This window comes from Sylvia atricapilla, chromosome Z, assembly GCF_009819655.1.
Source record: "Sylvia atricapilla isolate bSylAtr1 chromosome Z, bSylAtr1.pri, whole genome shotgun sequence".
In the NCBI taxonomy this organism is placed as follows: domain Eukaryota; kingdom Metazoa; phylum Chordata; class Aves; order Passeriformes; family Sylviidae; genus Sylvia; species Sylvia atricapilla.
Genome location: NC_089174.1, coordinates 29,461,417 through 29,483,444, shown reverse-complemented (window position 1 = coordinate 29,483,444; position 22,028 = coordinate 29,461,417). Strand labels below are relative to the sequence as shown.

Below are 22,028 nucleotides of genomic sequence, written 5' to 3'. Positions count from 1 at the left end.
GAGCAGCCGGGGCTCCGCCCATCCCCACAGATGGAAATGGAGAAAGCTGGCTTTGTAAGAAAGAACTTCTCAATATTCAGACATTAGCTGGCTTTTTCTTTTACTTCTAGTTGTTAGAAGCATCTTCCGCTGGTACTCTGAGGTTCCTAGATAGGAGGCTCTATTTTTGTAGATCTCAAGAAGTGTTCATGGCAGTCTTCTGTATTGCTTTTTTAAAAGAGGTGTTCTGGTTCAGGTAAAGAGTGATGCTGGGAATAATTTTGTTCCCTTTGTACAAGGAGTTAAAATGCGTAATTCAGATGTTCCCCTGTAAATTCGTAGGTTATAAACATTTCAGCTAAGTGAATTTCATTCTTCCAAGGTCTCAGTAGAGCATAAATGTGTGTAGTATCAGTCACAGCTAAATAAAGGCTGATCTGATTTTTCTGAGCCTTTTGTTGTTCTTAATAGACTTCTGAATTTTGAAGTTCAAAAGTTAGCTCAATTCTATGAAGATAGGAAAAGCTGATCTTATGGTTTAAAGTGCAAATCTAGACATGGAATTTGGGCCCCTTTAAGAGCCCTGTGTGTGGACTGTTACTTAATACTCCACTTCAGTTTGCTGATCTCTAAAAGGAACATTTTCTAAATCTGTCGGCAAGATTTAGAAAAACATGTTGACTCTCTTAGGTAGAAGACACTGTTTGCATTGTATTTGCTCCAGAAAAGCTGTATTGCTAGCCTTTTGTGTTTCCATGGTTTTCTTTGTGAGAGGCTGTGGCTTTTGTGCTGCAGTATCTAAAAGAAAGACTACTGCCTATGAAAGGTAGAAGACTTCTACCTTGTTTTGCATCAGCTGGTCCTCTTAAGTCATGTAGGTAGCTTAGGAGAAGAGATTAAAAGCAAGAATATACTGTAAGATTGTTAAGATTACTTCCAAAAGTCTGTAGAAGTAAATGTAAAAGGTAGTTTTGATATCTTTGGATGGTTGAGGCTCTGGAGGAGAAGCAGTGTGAGGAAAGAGGTTAAGGCCTGTGAAAAAAACAAACCACTGGCTCTAACAGAAAGCAAAGCAAAGTAAATGCTTTGTCTGGGAACCAAACTTGCATTTCTCTCCAGAAATCAATTTTGAAGGTTTAAAAGTGCTCAGAATTAAGAGACAATTTACAGGAGCCAGCAGTGTTAAAATCAGAGCTACAGTTGGCAATTTAAGTATTTACCGGAACTGTTGTGAAAGACTTTCTGGGCATTCTTCAGTAGTAAAATCAAGCAACCTGATTATGGACAAATATTTCACATGCTCTAGGACTTTTAACATAATGTTATGGTTGACATTCTGTCATGAGGAAAATGAAGGTGTAAATTAAGTTTGAGATTTTTCCTTTTTAGACACTCACCCTCCTTCTGACACCCACAGTCCACTGGGGGGAAAAAAGTAAAATTTGTAAAGCTAATAGCAGTGTAGTTTGTGCCCCCTCTAAACAGTATTTATTACTAACAATTTTGAGATGGTTAGTAATAACCACTTAAACCACTGCTTATTTCATATCAGAAGTGGTTTTGATTTTTTTTCCCACTCAGCTTGTGGGCAGGTTTCTGAAAAAACTGCCTTTTCAGAGTTTGGAAGAAATACTACTTTCTTTTTTTACAGGAATGCCAAGATGCTTTTCAGCACACAGTAGAAAAGGCTCAGTGGTAGTTAATTTTTCTGTGTATTCTTAAATCATTACCACAGCAGCTGAAATCATCCAAAGAGATTACCCTATTAGAGAAACAGTAAGTTTGTCCTTTATACTGGTTGATAATTGTCCCTGCTTTTTGTTTCAGGTTCTCCTTGATGAACTTTCATCCACTAAATATTGGGTATCCATGCATGTCTCAGACCATAGTGGATTTCATTACCGCCAGTTCTTACTCAATTCCTTGATATGCAGAAGGGTGACTGACAACAGCATACTGGTACAAAATCAAATGGTAAATGAACAAAATCCTAGCCTTCAGAAGGAGGAAGGGAGTGCAAGGACAGAAGCTGCCTGTGCAGAGGAGCAAAACGTGGATCTCCCCCGCTGTTTAGATGAAGAGATGGAACTCTGCAGTGAACTGATTGATAATTATCCAGGGCATGAAACCTTGTGGAGTCATAGGTAAGAGGATTTGGTCAAAAGTGTTTCCTTCTGATTTGTGGATGATTCTTCACATGGTATTTCCAAACAAATTGTTCTGATTTTAGGAAGTGCCACTCAATAAAAGATTTTTAAGCTACTATGTATTAAGCCTTTGGAAAATGTTCAAGAGCATAATTAGAACTATTGTGTGGGAAATTTGATTTGACTTAAATGTCTTGCAGTATAAGCTCTGCTTGTCCCTAGAAATTGTGCAAGAGACACAAGATGCTGTTAAATGAGCCTCCTCCGACTTCAAATGTTTAAACAAAAAATGAACAAAATGTAGACAGAAGACTGGCTGCAGAAAATGTTTGCTTTACTAGCTGGGTGCAGGTTCTTAACTAGGTAACAGTAGACTTGCCAAAGTGACATAGAGCCGTTTCTAATACAGAGTGCGCAGAGATAGCAGATTTTGTGTTTGTGAGGGAAATCTGGTCGGATGGCAAATGAATTTAAACAGTTCAGCAGCAACAGCAGGTTATTTTCAGTGTATGACTTTCTTTCTTTTTTTCTTCTTTTCTTTTCCTTTGAAGAAGGTGTGTATTCTACCTTCAACAGCACTTAAGCAACAAACTTGCTCTTGTGAGTGCAGTGGTATCATCTGTGGACAGCAGTGATGAAAGTCTGAGTAATTCCCACCATAGTCCTGCAACAAGTCACATGGCACAAGCTATGGATGTTGATGGTTTGAATGAATCCAGCAGCAAACAAGGTTATACCCAAGAAACAAAACGCCTGAAGCGTGCTCCTGTACAGGACTCTCTTGGTCCGGAAATGGAATACCGGTTTGTTGATAAAGTATTATCAACTTGTAGGGATGTGGACCAAGCCAGGTTTGCTACTGCTTATAGAAAATGGTTAGTTACTTTTTTAGGTCAGTGAAGGAAGCATTTAAAGCTTTCAGGGTTCTTCAGTTAGTGCAATATTCTCTTTCCAGACACAAATGCATGTCTTGATTGCAAGTGTTAGCTAACTGTGTTTCTCCCTCTTTTGATGGTCAGTCCTAAAGCTAAATTTTAAGAGTAGAAGTCTGTCACTTTATTAAAGAACTGGCATATGTTTTTATTTAGCAAGTGCAGTTTGTTACTTAATCTCTCTAAGAAATCCCTCTTATCAGTTTCCAACCATGACATTTTCTTTCTTTTTTTTTTTTTTTTTTACCTCCATCATTAAGGTGGACTCTGAATCATTTGATTTAAAAAAAAAAAAAAAAGAAAAAGAAAAAAAAAAGAGGTAAAAGAAAAAAGTTTGAAATGCTTGTGAAACAGAGTGTCTGAAAAAAGAATGGGAGAATCTCTCAGTATCAGTTAAACCTATTCCCAGTTTGCTCCTGTATAGCATCATGCTAATACCTTATTAGATCCAAACTATATCTTGGTGAGTGCTATTATTTTTGTATAGCAGTCTTTGATAGAACACCAGAATACAGTATTTTGTTCTGAAGGCTCCAGTAACAGTTTTGATGGTGTTATGCCTTTTACTGTTTTAACTGGGTTTTGTTTCCTTATTAATTGTCATGTTAGCTTGATAGGAAGGTCTATGAGGTTGAAATCTTGATAAGCAGATACAGGAAAATGTGGCGGAAAATAGTTCAAACACATGTTCACCCACAGTCAGAGATGTATGTGGCTCTATTTGGCAATAGCTATTATAAAACAGACTACTTTACGTTCATTTCTTCCTTACTGTTGGTTTCTTTATTTTATCTTAACAATCCAGAATTAATCACACTTGATATGCATTTCTGAATGTCTTATTTACACTACAAATTGTCCACACCCTCCTAGATCACAGATTGGTAACTTGTACTTAACCACGTCCCTGGTTAAGGGATAGTACAAGTCTGGACAGTACAAGTCCAGTATTGAATGGAGTAAAAAGTAGCTCTTCCAACTGATCATTGAGATGATACAGTTAAAAAAAGTGACAACTAGGAGGAAGCTAACTCTTCCATTTTGTTTTTGTTTTTGTTATTTTTTTTTTAAGAGCTGCTTTGGGTTTGGGGATATTTTTTCCTTTTTTACTCTTACGGAAGAGCTCTACTCCAACCATACATCTCTGTTTACATAGCTGTAAATTTTAAGGGAATTTGAAATCAAATATGAATGGTATATTTTGTCATTTCCTTAGAACTTGTCTCTAAAAGGGATTTTTTACACTAGTAGAATTGTGCTGGTTCACAGACCCGGGGGAAACATTCTACAACTGTAGAAGTCTATACAATGACAACATTGCCTCTTTTTTAAAAGACTATTCTCTGGGGGATTAGATTTTCAAGTTAGTGTTCTTGCCATAATTGCTTTATTTATCTCCTGCCCCAAATGCCTCTTGACTGTAAGTTTCAAGATACTGTTTCTGTTGGGCAGAGAGAGAAACAATGACGGAGGAAAAAACACAGGTAGCCTGCTCAAAAAGTGTCACTTTGAATCAAAAAAGTGCTCAGAATGTGAAGTTTATGCACTTCTAAGTAGTTTGATGAATGAAGTTTACTCTTGCATTTCAAAATGAAAACAGACCACCTCCAGTCTTTGAAAGTACGTTCATGATTTATTTCAGGCACAAAGTAACTAACAATGACATTTCTAAATGTACACTGTTCTGTTTACAGTACATAGATAATACTGATCTAGGCTTGAGCATCTATCTCAGTGTCAAAGCTTTGTCTCAGAGGGCATCCACGCTTCTCCATAGGTATGGATGTATTACATGGTTGTTAGCTTTGAGGTGCTATGGGATGCTGTGGTGGTTTGGTTGATGGTTTTAGTTGCAGAAGAACATAATTGTTGTCTGAAGGATGTGTGGGATTGGCTTGAGATGATCGTTTTGTCATAAGATGTTGCCTCAGTGATCACTTGACAGTTGGGTCTGTTAAGTACAAACAGGAGTCTGAACTTAAGAACTTAACTTTAGCAAGAACTTTTACACATCCCAAGGGACCTGATGTTTATTGAATGTGGATGATACAATAAAGTATGTATAGTAGCCTGGATCAGCTTGATCAACTGTATCCCATTAATACAGTTAATGTATTCCCATGTATGAATCTGGAAAGTGTGAAGTCAAGGGGGGCAATGTATTAAAGATCAGGTTCTTGGTCCTAGATTACTTAGTAATGTAGTTGTATGTTCTGTTTACCTTAGTAAAAATGACATATTTCTCAGAAAAATACTAGTGATAGGAGCAATTTCAGGAGTGGGCTCATGCTGAGGAACAGTTCTTGAACTGTGAAATGGAAGAGTTTTTCTCTTCTTGCAATGGAATGACAGAGGCTTTCAGAAGAAAATACTAATATTAGAATCTGACTTGAAACTCATTATATAGTTCCTCCAGACTATAATCTGGAATCTTGGCTAGTATTCTTAGAGTTGTACTGTGGAAGTTCTGTGCTTTTGAACTTGACATCATAAACATTTAAACAGGTGCTCTCATATACATGTTCATAGTTCCTATTAATATCAGCACAAAGGATGCAGTCTTGTAGAATGACAAGATTTGGTCCTATATAACTGAATAGAGTTGCATTGAATTTTAGTACTCAGAAAATACTCTGAGAACTCTGACTAAAGATGGTGCTGATATTCTTACTACTTTTGCAAAACACCGATATCTGTAGTATAACTCATAAATGTGGATCTTTAAAGTCTGCACCTGATGGAAATATTCCTCTGCACTTCATTTTTTAAAATCCAGTTAGAATAGTTACATGTAGAAACGTTTGCAGACCTGAAAACAAAACAGTGGAATTGAAACAAGTCATATTTTTCTGTTTGAAAGAAATGCAAACAGTAAGTTGTTAAATACAAGCATTAATTTTTTAGTGGTAACAATATAAATTATATTAAAAAGGAAAATAATATTTAAATTGCTTCATACTGTCAATGCCCTGAAGCCTTATGCATGAAACGATTGAAAAGATACTTCTGACATCCTGCATTAGGCTCAGAACTTATGTGAAGTTCTGTAACTATGATCTTTGCGTACCTGTCTGACCACGTGGTGTTACTGCAGAGTCCCATTTGGGGACTGCTTGAAAAAAACAAAGTGGCTTTATGCCATTGGTAGTTAACATACTGAGTATGGCTACTTTACATAAGGCATTTCAGCTGTTTGTGTTTCAGAGATCAGAGACTAAAAGTTTAGTCAGTGGATATTCCTGAAGAGAAAATGTCCAGCAGAAGCTGCAGAATACAAGGCTCTTACTCTCTGAAGTTACTTCAAATAGAAAATCAAACTTTTTTACACCTGTAAACATCTTCATGTAAAGTTCAGCATCTTTCCTAATTTTGTCTTCTGCTGTAGTATTATTTGTCATTTGAATTGATTCTTTTTGTTCACTGGATTAGTCTTTGTAGAAATTTGTTTGTACTAGAAACAAAGGGTTTCGAGGAACAAATGTAATTTTAAACTACAGAATTTGGAATAGAAGGAATCATGTTTTTAAGTGGTAAATTCTCAGCTGCTAAATACAGTAACTGTTACTTCACTGGCTTTTTGTTTGTCTTGTGTGTTACAGTCACTGGAGAAATGCAGCATTAAAGATAGCTATAATAACAAACTTGTATGAAGTTATTGAAATGCATTGTTATAGCTGCTCTGATTAATATTCTTAATGTACTCATGTTCGCATATTTGTGTTTTATATACTGCTTACATATTCTTTATACAACAAAATCCATGTGTCGTTTAAATAGGGGATAAACGAACTTGTCAGTTTATATTATTTGATTAATTACCTTGTATGTAATTTGCTTTAAGACAAATAAGCAAAGTGATAATATAGTGAGAAAGCTTAAGGTTTTTTGTTATAATCAAAATTTGTGGCATTTCCAGTTATGTTCTAGTGCTGCTTAATTTAGAATGTGTAGCTAGACTTTATGGACAGGAGTGATTTATTTTTTCCTAAGTAGATAGTTAATGAATTTTTAAAACAGTACTGTATAATATTGATGAAAAGAAACAAAGGGTTTTGGAAAGGTTTGTCTGCATAACCAGACTCAAAAAGTATACTTTTTCAAAAACATGTAATACACTGAGTAAAATGTGAGTACCAGAGAATAATTTAAGTTGTGAGTCTTTAGGGATTTGATGATTAAATTTTTGGACAAGTTGTTCTTTGCTTAGTTTTGTTTTGCCTTCTGTAAGGGGAGAGTGCTTTTTTTTGGTTGGGTTGTTGTTTTTTTTTAATCTAGTACGTGAACCGTTGCACTTACAATGTGGGGAGAAAAACCCACAACTGCTGAATTGTATCTTGTAGAGCCATTTTGGAAAAAGCAGTGAACTGACACTGAAGTGTAGATGTCTCTTCTAAATGCATCTTTGCACTCACTAGGTGATGAGAGATATGTATAATTAGATCTTACTGTTTTATCAGTGTCAGATACAAAGAAAAGGGTGTAACTCACCAGTTCTCAAAGGCATTTCACATTCAATTATTTTCAAAGGAAGTTCAGTGTCCCTGTCTATGATAATTTTCATTGTGCACTCAGAGGTATGTTTCTTCTCAGCCTCTTCTCTGTTCTTCCAACCAGCAAAGAAGAATGTAGCAAAGCATTAGTGAGGTGGCCTAACTTTGTGTTCGAGTAACTCTGACTACCTCCCTAAAAGTACTTTGACTGATGTTCTTAAGTGTAGTTCATCAGGCTCAGTTATTTCAGAACCTCACGCTAGGCCTATATCCTCTTTCAGATGTGAAAAGCAAGAGCTTTATCAATGTTTATCAAGTTTTCCAGGGAGAGTTTGAAGGAGAAAGGAAAAAAGAATCTTGTAGTGAAAGTTGGAAAAATTAGAATTAGCATAAATTTTCATTAGTTTTTTCCTCTGAAGAAGCAACTCTGTTGCTGAAAAATTGAGGAAATATGCTTCCAGAGAATTCCATATGTTACATTTTTGACCTGCAGACCTGACACTTCCTAGTGGCTTTTGCTTAGTGTGTAATATTACTTCTCAGGGCATAGTCTATTGTAGTGAGTTAGGGTGCATTTTTACAGTTTATAATTATTGATTAAAAAGAAAAAAAACCTAAACATGTAATAACTGACTTTGAATTTTTTTTTTCTAGCATAGTGTTTTATAATCTACCACATGCCAATACCAACACTGTACCCAGTAATGTACAGTAGACCTCACCATCGCATCTGCTTCAAACTGTTATTCTGTATCTTGAATTGCTGTTGCAGTCTTGCAGGAAGCTCTTGACAATTGTTGGATTTTTTCTCTGAGTTTCCTAGTAGTATTCAGTAGAGTAGTTAGTATCTCAAGGTTTGTTGTAATGATGGGGAAGCTTTTTACACCATCTGTGTTGATGCACCATAAGTCTTAGATTCAATATTTAAACACCTTTTGTTAGGATTCTGAATGCTAAATCTTTTTTGATAGCTGTCAAACTCTTACATGCAGCAGAGTTATTCTGGAAAACAGAACTCTTAAGTGAAGTCTGGTTTGTTAGATTTCTTTATCTGCACCATCTGGAACTTGTTGTACATCCTACTTTATAGACAGAGGTGGGGAGAACCCACAGTGAGGTGCATATTTTCTGAATGGAATATAATTATGGTTAAACAAAGAGCCTCTCTTGGATGAGGTACACATGTCTGTTCATTGTGAATAAAGTTATGAAACTGGTACATCATTAATATGGTAAGATTTCCTGAATGGCTGCATGTAATGAGTAGATAAAATAATGTGGGGTTTTTTAACCTGTTGTTGAAAAAAAATCACACAGATGATATGAGGTACCAGAATTTGTTTTTAGAGAGCAAAATATACGTACTGTGTTCATTCCCTTTTGTACCGGTTTTTCTTTTTTGAAATGGCTACATTTAAAACTGGGTAGTCATTCTGGAAAGTGTGCTTGGAAACACACTTCATATAATCTCATGACTTTCATATAATCAAAATAATAGATGTCTTAAAAGTTTTTAAGTAGCATTAGTACCCAAGGTAGTGACTGCACTACAGTTGTTCAAGTGAACACTGTAAACTAATTTTGTAACACCATCATGTTCATCAAAGTACTATTCTATGTAGGGAAATGTTTATTGTATCAAGATATGTGCAAAGGTATTTAATTCTCATAGCTTTCTTATTAGGGGGATATACAACTAGTTTTAAACATAGTATTTTGCATATTTTTTCTATGAAAAATTCTCAGATGCACAGTTGTGGCCATTGTAAATTTTATGTAGATTTCCAAGATAAATTAGATAAATAATAAATTTTTGTAGCAGAAAGACTAAAATTATGACATGACAGTAAGATACTGGAAAGTAATCTGCTAAATGACCAGTGTTCTACAGGATAGTGAATGTAAGGCATTAAGTTTGTTCTTTACTGGTCTTGATTTGTCATAGGATGAATTCCTGTCAGACGGGGATTTTTTTTTTTTTTTTTTTTTTTATCTGTAGAGAATTTCTCTATGAATAAATTATCTGTATTTATTCTCCCACAATAAGTGTGCATGTATGTGTGAGTGAATGGTGGAACTGTATGTATGTCCTGTGAACACTGCAAAAACCACCCACATTTGGCTATCTGCTAACAGATTCCTCCATAGATGACCTGTCCTGAGTCTGAGTCTAGCAGGGTCAGTGCCAGGTTGTCTGCTGAAAGCAGTGAGATCTATTGCTTCCCCTCTCTGTAATAATCTGCCTGATTATCATGATACTTAGGCAAATGCCTGCACACACCAACCAAATCATTAGTGGTGGTGTTTATTCCAAGTGCTTGTAGAGAGTATTTGAGACTGTGAAAGAGTTTGTAAGGTCATGCAAGCTGAGAAAATTTGGAGGTGCTCAGTCAATACCCAGGGGATACTTTTCATGAGTCCTCCAGAAAGGAAATGGACAGGCATGTTTTGGATGAGTGCTTTAGCATCACAGGAGACTGAAAAAAGTATAACTAGTATAATTAAATTGTATTTAAATTGGTATTTAAATACAAACAAGTAATCTTTTTGGTACTTTAGGGTATTTTTTACATTCTTTTTGTAAAAATAAATAACATAAAACATTTTTAGAATTACTCTTCATTTTGAGTGTCTTCTGATTTTGAATTATTTGATTTGAGAGTTTTTCTTAAAGGAAGCAGTTTTATGGAAAATGCTAGCACCTTTCCTGTTTCCTCTTAGACAATGTGATTCATTCCAAGTGTTCTAAATTGAGCACCTGAAATCACAGGGCATTACTGAAAGTATTGCTCATCATCCTAAATGCAAAGCTTAAAAGAGCTTCTCTCAAATATTTCTTGTTTTCTAACTCTTTCATTTTCTCTTACTAGCTACTAGATAGAAAGAATACGTAAGGAAGCCCATAGTTGATATGAGCAATCTTGGCTTACTTAATTTGGGTGTTCATTAGTTCAGAAAGGATCAAGTAATAAACCCACCAAGGTCCTTGTGTAGAAGTAATTTTTAGGATCTGGTCATTTGTTTGTGATATGAACGCTTAATTTTTACATCAGTTTAAATGAGTTTCAAAATTCCCATCGACTTCATTTATTTCAGATCAGGCCATGCTGTGGAAAGAGTATCAGCCTCTACCTGATAGCCATGACATACTTAATGTGATGAATTGTAAGAGACTTGTTTGTCCTTCACAAATGGTTGTATTTATGGCTTCAATAAAACAAAAACACCCCAAAAAACCAAACAACAAGAAGAACCCACAACAAAAACCATACAAACCACATAAAACACCAGTTAGTGTAGTGTATAGTCATTGGCACTGTGGAAAAAGGAGCCATTAAGGTTATGGAATGTTAGAGGTTTAAAAGGGCAGCTAGAGAAAAACTAAGGGTACTGCAGGGTCTCAGTAGCTAAGAAAGCTTCCTTTTTTCCCCTCTGTTTTTTCCCCCCCTCTATTTTCTCCTCTCCTTCTCTCTCCCTCTTTCCCCCAGCTCAAAACTCCCCATTGTCTCCCCTGCCTCCATGATTTTTCATCTTTCCTAGTGGCAAAAAGTTTCATACTATATACCTGTGTGCAAGCCAGGATAACAGTTTGGGAAGTTTTGGAAGTATTGCATATCAATAGCAAATAGTTACCAGTGCTCGAGGTTTGTGCAAGATATTTAGGGATGACTGGTGAGGTTTTAAGTGCTGTGTGATAACTGATGCAATATTGAACAGGAATGTCTTAATAAACAGTGGATGGCCTGAGTGTTGCTGTTCTCCAGGCATGCTGGATTTATGGTCAACATTAAATTGCACATTTGTCACCCTTCCATCTCCACAAAGGCTTATTACTAGCTAACAGCTAATCTGTTTTGTAGAATTCATCTACATAATGTTGATTTGTGATGTTCTTCAATTATTTGTTGTTATCTAGTACTCGATAACTTCCCCCGCACCTTTAGTCCTTCTTCACTGGAGCCTGGCCTAGTATAGATTTTTTTTTTTATAAATCTGGTTTTGCTATGAAGGGAATTCGAAATTCCACCATATAAAAAGTGCATTTTCCTGATGTTTAGTTAGAAACATAGAAAGGCATCTTAGCACTTTTTTCCAGTTGTGCACACTGAGTTTTACCTTGTTTATCTCAAATATTTTGTATTGCATGTTAAATAAATTTTTGCATATCCTAGTAGTACAAAATGACTTACAAAATAAAAAAGAGCACCCTTACAGTTCTAATTATTCTATGCAGATATGTTCCAAACTTTACAGGTACAATTTTAGTGGTGGTGGTTGCTAAACAGATTTTTTCACTTATTTATCAGCAGACTTGTTTTTATATGTATTAGTGACTAAGCACCGCTGTAAGTTATTGTATTTCTGTAGAAAATGGAAAATAGTGTAATATTGTTTTTGTTAAATGTTGGCTGTTTATAAATAAACTTTTCATCTCCTAAAAAGCCTTTGTTCTCTGACAACACTGAACTCCATTTTCATTCACTGTTCAGAAGACACCCCTCGTAATTACTGCTAATCTCTTTGGTGATATGCTTTCTTTGACAGGAGCTTCATCTTCTGTTATGAATTAGGTGATGATAGCAGACTTACTTTTGGTTCTTTTAAACACTGACATTTAGGCCTTTTTCAAAAGTTTTTGTAGATCTTTGTTCAAGCTTAGTTTCTAAAAGACAGAGATTAACAGGAGTTAGTTCTTTCTAAGATACTTTTTTCTGGCAATACACAGCTGGCTATATTTTCTAGAGTTGCAGAACTTGGGCAACTAATTGCTGCTTGTTTCTTTAACTTTTTAAAATTTCAGCATGATGTTCTGTGATGTGCTTGCCTTTTTTAAAATCTGGGATCAAACAAGAATTAACTTGTGCCAGTCTTTCCAGGTTCCATACAATTTTTATGCTGTTAAAATAGAAGGGAAAGCATTTCACAGATACTAAAAGCAGGTAATTGTCCTCTTGTGTTAAGAAAGTATATCTTCTTTGATTCATATTAAAGATAGATGTAATATAGAAGTACTACTATACATGGTGCTTTGATTCCACTTGACTGCCTTTAGAACATAAATTCTGCTGTATAAATTTTATTTATGAGACTACCTGAAGAAGAACCCTCCCTAATCTGACCCCTGATCTGAACTGAATAAAAAGACACTTGAGTATGCTCATTATTTTTGTAAACTTTCTAATTATGCACATATGAATACATTAACAGCTGGATCCGCAGTGTCAATCTGCAGTTAAACTCTTCAAATAGTATTCTATTTCATGTATAGTTCTATGATTTAATTTATGAAAAGTTGTTAATTTTTTGGCAGAACTGACTTAGATGTTTAGATCTCTTTCATAGACTTGAGTGAGTTCTGCAGCATATGTTCAATATTTCTCAAATTAAGACTGTCTAGTCATCTTGTTATCTTGTTCAGCTATACAGAGAAAGAAGTTAAAAATACTTTCGCATGGTCATTCTCTTCCACTTGCACTTTGTAATAATTATTTGTTCGCAGACACAGGGCTTCAAGTCTTCCACTCTTTTCTAGTTCCAGTAAGTCTTCATCTTCCACAGCTACTAATACCTTTTTAGGGCTACCACTTTAGAACATCTATGTTGGATACAAGAAGGTGGTGTTTGTGTCTCCAGAAGTGTGGAGTGTCTATCTGTTAACTCTGTAGTCTGGGCTTCTGCACGTCTGAAGTCGAACCATGGATTCACCACTTCATTTGTAACCAAACATTGGAAGCACTTAGGGAACTACTTTTCTGCAATGACTAGTAAAGAGGTAAAAAAAGAAAGTAAGTGGAAATGATATGTCAAGAAGCATCAGTAGAGAGTGGGTAAGTTTGTCAGGCATGATGGGGAAAAAAGCACAACACAGTTCTTTCAGTTTTTTGTTTCAGCCTTGCTATTATCTGCATGAGCTATGTCTGACATGTTTACAAGCTAGGAAAGCAGTTCCCAGGGGAAGATGAAAGCCTTTGGAGGGTGCTGTGATTTGACACTGGCCCAACAGCAGGCACCCATGAGAGTTGCTCACTCACTTTCCCCTTCTACAGCTGGGTAGCAGAGAGGCTGCGGGTGGATCTCTGCCTCCTTGGATCCTCATGGGTGGATCTCTGCACCCCCCTGTGGATCCCATGGGCTGCAGGGGCACAGCTGCCTCATCATAGTCTCACCACGGCATGCAGAGGGATCTTGGCTCCAGTGCCTGGAGCACCTCCTCCCCTTCCTTCTCCACTGACCTTGGTGTCTCCTTGTTGTTTTCCCTCATATGTTCTCACCTCCTCTGACTAGAAGCAAGACTGTGTGCACTTTGTTTTGATTTTCTTCTTAAACATGTCATCACAGGGGTGTTACCAGCCCTCTCATTGGCCCAGTTTTGGCCAGCAGCATGTCCATCTTTAGAGCCATCCAGCATTGACTTTGCTGGACATGGTGGAAGCTTCCAGCATCTTTTCGTGGGAGCCATCTTTGTGCCCCCCCTGCTACCAAAAACCAGGCCATGCTAAACCAATACAGAGGGCAAGTGTTTTTCAGATACTGAGGTGGAGTGTTCACAAGGGAAGTGAGAAGTTTTCTATTTAATATGACTCAGCTGGTTGTTTTTTTTTTTTTTAATCCTGAATATATTCTCAACTCTGACTTGCCATCTAGTATTTTTTTTTTTTAAGTACCCTTTACTGTTGTCTTATAGCTCTAAAGATCAGGATAACAAAGATTTTTTGCTCTGGAACCTGTGAATTTTTAAAGGTCTTGTTTTCTTTCACCATATAAGGTTGCTTGTTTAAACAGAGGTATTAATCTGTGTGACACCAGTGATTAATAAAAGTGACATTACTGAAGTTGCACTTAGTGGTTTCCATGGCAGTTAGTGATTACCGAGTGGAGTCAAACAGAATATAGGAGGAGAAAGATCAGTCTGGGCTTTATCATTATCCACTCTAAAATGAAAAGCTTACATCTTTTAACACTTACAGGCATGAAGCAAAATAAGACTAAAAGATAGCCGAGTTCTGTAGTTTCATGCCAGATAGCATGTCTGGGTATGCATCTTTAGCTCTATGGGACATAACTGCTATAAGTCAGCAAGATTTCTCAACATTTCAGACAAGTTGGTGAAGCCATGAAAATTTAGTTGCCACTGATAGTCTGTTGATCTTCATTTCTTTCCTTATTGGGCTGTCTTCACTGCTGAAGGACAATATGGCTTTTTCTTGGGAAAAGGAGAAGAACCACCTCTCTGTGCATAACTTGCTATCTTTACAAGGTCCTGTCTGGCTGTGTTTTACGAGTAACTGGTCCCTTTTGTACCCCTTGCTGTCTACCACTGTCCACTACCTCCCCATCCCCACTCCTGCACATCCTTCATGCATCTGCACAGGTACACCAATCACCTCAGACACCTCGGACCCTCAGGTTTCCATCCTCATCAGTTGCAACTTTTCCAATCTGTCTGTGGTTTTTTAATAACCCATCATTTAGGTTTGTTTCTTGTCTTTGCCTCTGTTAGTTCATCTGTTGGATTTGTGTCTCTTTGTGCTGTGTTTTGGCTACCCCTTTACTTGTTATGCCCTTTGGTATTGGAAACGTCCTTGATCAGATACCTATAAGGGAGCAGAAACTATCTCCCTTTATATACCCTTGCACAAACAGGTTTGCCAGTATTCCAAGGAAGCTGAAAACCTTGCTTCATGACAGCTTTATTCTTTACTTTCTGCAGCCTTTTCACTTCGTCTGGAAAAGTAAAAGCTTTCAAAAAGTCCTCAAATAGCTTTATTGGTTTCTACAGTCCCATGAAATACAGGCTATTCAGTCAAGTAGTGCTTGAATTGAATTAATACAGAAATTAAAATTCACTTTCCAGCTAATCATGAGTTTTCCCTGTACGATAGTGCAACCACAGAAACAAAGGGAAAACTGCAACTACTGCTTGAACTGAGTAATTGGAGGTGAGGGTGGCAGAGCTAAGAATTAGTTTCTAAGTGACTGTAATGAGGATGGAAAGGGAGCAACATGAAATATAGGGAGATAAATTCCCTTCTGTCTAAAAGGACTTTGGGTTGTCTCAATCAGCAATTCTCTTGGTCTTCAATTGAGGAAGAGAACATACTTGCATTAATTAAGTGGGTCCACTGAGTTAAAAATAGGGATGCAGACTTAAATGTTTATTGATACACAACAGGTCAAAGCTGGCTGCACTGAGTCATATTTAGGAACATGAAAATGTCACTTCTTCGCTATCCCTGCAAGCAGAACTAACCACTGCAAATTTACCAGTGGGTAAAAATTTATGGGTTAAACTGTCAGATCACACTGGAACAGAAAGTAGCACTTTCACAGGAACAACCTGTTGTTGACTCTGGACATTGAGGGGAGAGAAGGGAAATACGTATCTCTATTTCTCTCTGATTATAGAGGGGTTTCTATAACGGAAGCAGAAATATAAAGTATATCTTTCTTTAAACTTGGAGGGCAAAGGAGGGTATGAAAAACCTACTGAATGTACACAGAAAGTAATATAGGCTCACCACCCCACAGAGCATGAGGACCTGCTTTACCACTGTGCAAACTGGGCAGATGGACCTGCTTGTCTGGAAACCTCAAGGCTGATATCCTTTGTGAAGGATAAAAGCTACTTTATGGCTTCTGTGAGTCTGGCTGCATGAGTGAAGTTGAGCCTTCCTACATCTGTCTGTTACAGTAACTAGTTTTCCAAGATATTATCATATTTCTTTTTATCTCTATTTTTCATTTTCTGAATCAGTGAATATATTTGTTTGGGGTTTTTGTTTTGTGGTGCTAAAGGTTTGATAGGAAGAATAAGAAGTTTGTCCCCACTCAGGCCAGGAAGACAATTGTGTTGGAATATGATACATTAATTAATATTAACATACTATTAAATATGCTAAGCTGCATGGTGTGGCATAAAACAGGAGTGATTTATTTTGTTTTGATGAATCTGTAGGAGCTGGCCAGGATTTAGCTGTGCTTTTGTGTTTAGCACCTGACTGCTGTGACTTTTGTTCTGGAGAGTTTAAATCATGTCATGTTGTGAAAGGGCTCATTAGTTTTACTAAAGCAGATGATTTCCCTGTCTGCACTGCTCAGTGCACCACAGGTCCTACTAAGCACCCAAAAAACAAGGAACAGTTCGTGTGCATATATTTAGCAAAATGCAAATTGGTTAATGCATTGTCACATATGAATCCCGTTGAGGAGGTGTCAGGGACATGGCTCTCTGGTCTGGCTCTTGGCCTGCATAGGGTATTGGTTACGCACTCAAGGGGCAGAAATTCAGTCTGTGTGGGAAGTTCTTATTGCACTTTGTGTGATCTTTGGACTCATGTTTTTCAACAATAAAAGAATATATATGCATGTATATATGTATTTTGTGATTGCAGTTTCTAAATTCCACAAAACCAATAGCTGGAATGTATTTGCTTAATGAGTAGCACTCTGTATATTTTCTAATATTGCAATGTTGTAACTGCAACAAAGAATCTGTGGCATTTTTGTGATGTACCACATATGAGCCACAGTATTCAGTCTTACTATTGATAACTTTTGCATGAACATATTTCATACAGAAAAAAAAATCACAGGTAAACTGTTTATACTCTTGCCTTCCATAATTCATTTAAAAAGCTGCTACTGAAACTAATTTCTGCACATACCATTTTCACTACAGCCATTGCTCAGGAAGGTCTGGAACATTACAGTTTCTGACCATTTCCCTTTTCATATCATTAGCTACACAGTAAAAATTAAAATGCAAACAGTTTAGAATTAGTGGTGTCTTGAGGTGCATTATGAAGCATGATCTTCAGTATCTACGAAGCATGATCTTCAGATCAACATAAAGAAATAAAACTATAAATAAGTCCAGGCTCCATTTTAATAAAAATTAATATGAAAAAAATTACTTCCTTCACTCTGTTAACATACTTCAGTTTGTTCTAATGGTGATATGTAGTAAAACCATGGCAACAAAAAAATCTCAGGAGATAAACCATAACATATTAGACTACCTTCATCTAAAATTAGGCTGAAGAAAAATTATGAGATTGCATGTAATCATAGAAGTTTGCTACATCTTTGCAGCACAACTAGCAGACTATTTAAAGGAACTGTGCTGTCAACAATTTAAATTTTCCTGTACTCCCACAACTCTCCTAAGACTGACGGGTAGACCTAGGATTTATTCTTTCTTATGTTTTCCTTCTTTGGAGACAAAATGGTTATATGTGAACTCACCTGTATACGTTCTTCGAGGAAGGCTGAAATTTCTTCAGCAAGATGATCAAAGTTCCCATTTCTCTGGCAAAAGCTGCCTTTCTCCTTAACTTGGTTCATGTGCTAATGCTGGAACATTTCTCACCTAACCATCAACTTGACACCTTTCAATTCTGTGCATGCCCACTCTTTTCACCTGTCCAAATGACAGGCATTCTTCAACCTGATCCAGCAATTTTGCTTTGCAAAAGCAAAAGATGTTAGTGCAAAAAACACCTTCCTTCAAATTCACTTTGCATCTCATTTGTTGCTGCCATCTATCATATAGTGACTAAAGTTAGTTTCCCACTGACTAAAGCTTTTGGAAATGGAGGCTATACAAGGGTCTTTCTATAGTGAACATACCAAATACATCTGACCTTGACCTAAATAAGCCAGCCTCCTGGGCTAATTTGACAAGGAGGAGGCTCCATTTTCAGCCTTCAGTCACACTTAACATACAGAAGTCCATTTATTGCTATGCTTTATCATCACCTTAAAAACCACACTTCAGATATATTAGTTGCTCTTATTATTTGAAAGTAAATACAAGTGTATACGCAAGACTAGACAGACAATTGTTTCAATTTATCCTGTTTCTGTTGTTTTTTTCAGAGAACATGAGGCTTATTTCAATTTCCCACAAGGCTTTATTATCCAATTTTACTCATCATTCAAACCACACAAATATCCCTGAGTGCTATGACAGCGACTCTTGGGTTAGCTCTGGTAAACGTTGTTTATTTCACTCGCTTTGTATTTGAGTAAAAATGCTGGACTTTTTTTATTCTTACATTTTTACATTTACATTTGCTCCCTTGGTCTGAATACAGGCAGCTAGCTGAATGATTTTCTCATTGATTTGGAGTAAATTAAGCTGGGTTGAGTTTTTTGTTATGGTTTTTTTTGTATTCACTGAGCTTTGATCAAGACACCAACTACCTCAGACTTGTATTCCTACAGCATGCTCTTCAGCAAGGTATCATAGTATTATGACACTCACACATGAAAAGGGATCACATATAATTACTGTCCACTTGAAAATGAAATTTTTTTAAAAATCAGTTTCACTGGCACTTTTCTTTCAAATGGTTTTGAAAGGAGCACTTCCATACTGCCAGGCAGTGGGGTGAGGCTTAAGGCATAAGTTGCAAAGTGTTCAAACAGCAGGTCCGATATAATGGATATATTTTTGACATAATATAGCTAACACTGTGACATTTAGGTGCTTCAAAAAGCAAATGGTAAGAGATTGCACCTGATATCTGTCACAAATATCACCTTGAAATTAACAAAGACTTGCAGCACTTTCTGAAAGTCCCCATATGCAAGTGATACTGGATTCCCTTTGTTAGCAGAAGGGAACTTATGTTTCTGAGGATCCTTGGCTGGGTGTATCTCCTTTTCCTCTCTTTTGGACCTCTTGGGGTTAATAGTGGAAGTGCCTAAACTGAGGCTGAAAACTTGCTGAAATCCAAAATCAGAAGGAGAGTAGTGCCAAATCATTGGTTTAAAATGTGAAATTACAGGCAGAAGGCCCTGTGTCCTGTTTCCAGCCAGGACCAGATTAGGTTTTGCAGTAGCTAGGAGGAGCATGACTGGGACCCATAGGTTTTTCTATACTACCTGATGCTGTGCACAAGGGCAGGAGGAAGGGGTTGCTTGCAATCAGGCAGTGGGAAGCGAGTGGTAAAGGGTAATACTGTATCTGTGTGGTGACCACATGAGAATCCTTCACCTCTCTTGTGCACTCTGTTCTTAATATTGTTGCTGTTACTTTATTATCTTATGTTCATTTATTACCTCATTTGCTGCTTCCAGTAAATTGTTCTTATCTCAACCCGTGATCCTTGCCTTTTTTTACTAGTTCTAGTTCTCCTCTTTAGCCTTCTGCAGGGATGGGGGGAAGAGAGGAGGTGGGGAAGTGAACATGGTACATGGTTTGTAATGTTTCAGCGTCAACACTAAATTGTGGAATACAATTCCTAAACCATAACACTATGGGTTAAAAAACTGGTCCTGAGCCTCCTTCTGGCTTGGTTTTACCAAGCAGTTGGGCTGATCACATAACTCATTTCTATGGCACTGTGTTCAGAAGTACCTGACTCCAGGAACCAGCCCACCAGTGAGAACACCATTTGCTTTGTTACTGAAATGATGAACGATCCTTATCAGAAAAAAATATAGTCACTTCATTAACTGTAGAATTAACTTGGGGTTCTTTCACATTCTGTAAAGCAAGCACCCCAACTTTTTTGCAACAATGACTAATGTTTGAAACAGCACTAGAAGACTTAAAGTGGTGTTTAATCCCAATTAATTAGAGATTCTATTACTAAAAGAATATTGATTCTTTTAAATGCCATTAAAAATAATCAAAGATAATGCAGAAGTAGCATTTACAGAATAAAGTGTTTGATTTCTTCCAATACTACCTTAAAGACTATACCTACCTAGGTGATAAAGCAGAGCATCCTCATGCATGTGGAGGTTGCAGGAGTGCTTGGAGTTATGTTAAGGTATCATTCTCTGACATGGAAAATTACTTTATGAAGGAAACTCTCTTATTCTGCTAAGGAGTTACAGACAGATTGGATGAAGGTGATGCCTTAAGTTTTAGCTTTCATGTTTTTCAGAATCTATGCTTCCCAGGGGTGTCATTCTGAGCCTCATATAAAGTGTTAGTAAGCTCTCTTCTCAAGGTAGGTAGACAAAACAAATCCTTTTCCTGCTGAAGACCAAGGACAATTGAGTACAACTTTCAGGCCCAAAAGCATAAACAACAGTGGACTGAAGAAGGAAGATAAGAAGGATGATACTTCACAACCCAAAGCTGTAAGTGGACAATTAAACCCCAGTATGCAAATGGACCAAAACTTATAAAAGTATAAGGCCTCGTGACAGGTCATCTATTTTGTGACCATTCTTAGTCCATCTTGGGTGTAGACCTGGTCAGGCTCTTTTCCTGCTCAAGGTGTACCCTTAAAGGCCTTTTAATAAATACCTATTTTATTATCTAGCTCTATCCAGTCTCTGTATCAGGTCAGCCTGGCCAAGACATCAGTTTCTGGTGACCACAAAGGGATGATAAGGCATCTGAAATTTTATATGGGAAGTCAGAATAGTTGACAAAAATGGATTTTTATGCTTGAATGCCATAAATCTGATTCCATGCTATTGACTTAGCTATTTCAGACCAAGAAACTAGTAAAGAAGATAAGATGGTTGAGTCTGGAAGATACTATTCATAAACCTGTCCTCCTTTAGTTGATTACCAGAATTTGAAAATCAAAGAAATAAAACGTTCATTTCTGAAACCCACCTATTTAAGTACCAGCAAGCACCCCTGAAACAGCCTACTCTTTTCTAGCAACAGGTAATGCACACACCACTAGAGTCAGTGAGTAATGCTTTTTGAGATATGAAAGCTGTAATCCTAAGCTTTCAGACAGTAGAAAGCATTAATTTCCATCCTTTCTGGGTCTTGAGCTATCTGACCTTAAAAATGTCAAGCCTGCACTGGTCTTTTTAGCCTGTGAGAGCTGTTTTGCTTTTCGCCCAAGCCTGAAAATAACAAGTCACACACACCTAAGATCATCACAATGTCCACTTCCTGAAAATACATTGAAACTGACTAGATTAGTAGACTAATGTAGGAAAAATGTGTCTGACCTGCCGGGGCCAAAGCTTTTATCTAGGCTAATGGGCATATAAATAGCAACATCCAACTCTCTCCTCCCTCCTCCTCCCCCAACAATGAAAAAATTGGTTCAGTGTATTTAGCACTTCTTCCTTAGCACGATTGTCTGAGAATGCCAGAAGCTAGCTAATACGTATTTGTCACTGATTACCACAGCTACTTACAAAACTGTCACCCTCAGAATGCTATACTTTAATATCCAGCAGACAGTATTGAGTCATCCGTAGCGCTACTTGATTTTATAAATGTTACAGATTAGTCTTGGTGCTTTTCCTACTGATTTTAAAGTCAGTTTTAATTTTATATATCGAAATTTGACTAAATAATAATGATCATGAAAACAAGTAAGAGCCTGAAGGTCAATGCTAATGCAGCATTAGCAATACTAACACCATTGCATTCCAGCAGTGTCTCTCTCTTCAGGTTCACAGGCAAGTTACGTGCTAGAAGATCTGTCATCATGAGCTGAGAAACACATGCAGTAAGTGGAGATGTGGGAGAAAAATGCGTTTAGGAC

The 22,028-nt window shown here is 37.0% G+C and overlaps 1 protein-coding gene and 1 long non-coding RNA gene across 2 annotated transcripts in view; both read left to right on the top strand.

The window, feature by feature from the left end:
* Window positions 1–3,213, top strand: part of PTAR1 (protein prenyltransferase alpha subunit repeat containing 1) — a 30,628-nt gene extending 27,415 nt beyond the window's left edge. Inside the window, exons 6-7 of the mRNA XM_066339362.1 lie at window positions 1,807–2,123; window positions 2,678–3,213. Coding sequence (XP_066195459.1) covers window positions 1,807–2,123; window positions 2,678–3,026 — 666 coding nt within the window. The 3' untranslated portion in view covers window positions 3,027–3,213. The remainder of the gene's footprint in view (window positions 1–1,806; window positions 2,124–2,677) is intronic.
* A 152-nt stretch (window positions 3,214–3,365) lies between these two features.
* LOC136374143 (uncharacterized) lies at window positions 3,366–7,251 on the top strand. The gene is made up of 2 exons (XR_010745842.1): window positions 3,366–3,521; window positions 4,753–7,251. It is a non-coding gene; the product is annotated as an uncharacterized lncRNA (long non-coding RNA).
* Window positions 7,252–22,028: the final 14,777 nt, after the last annotated feature.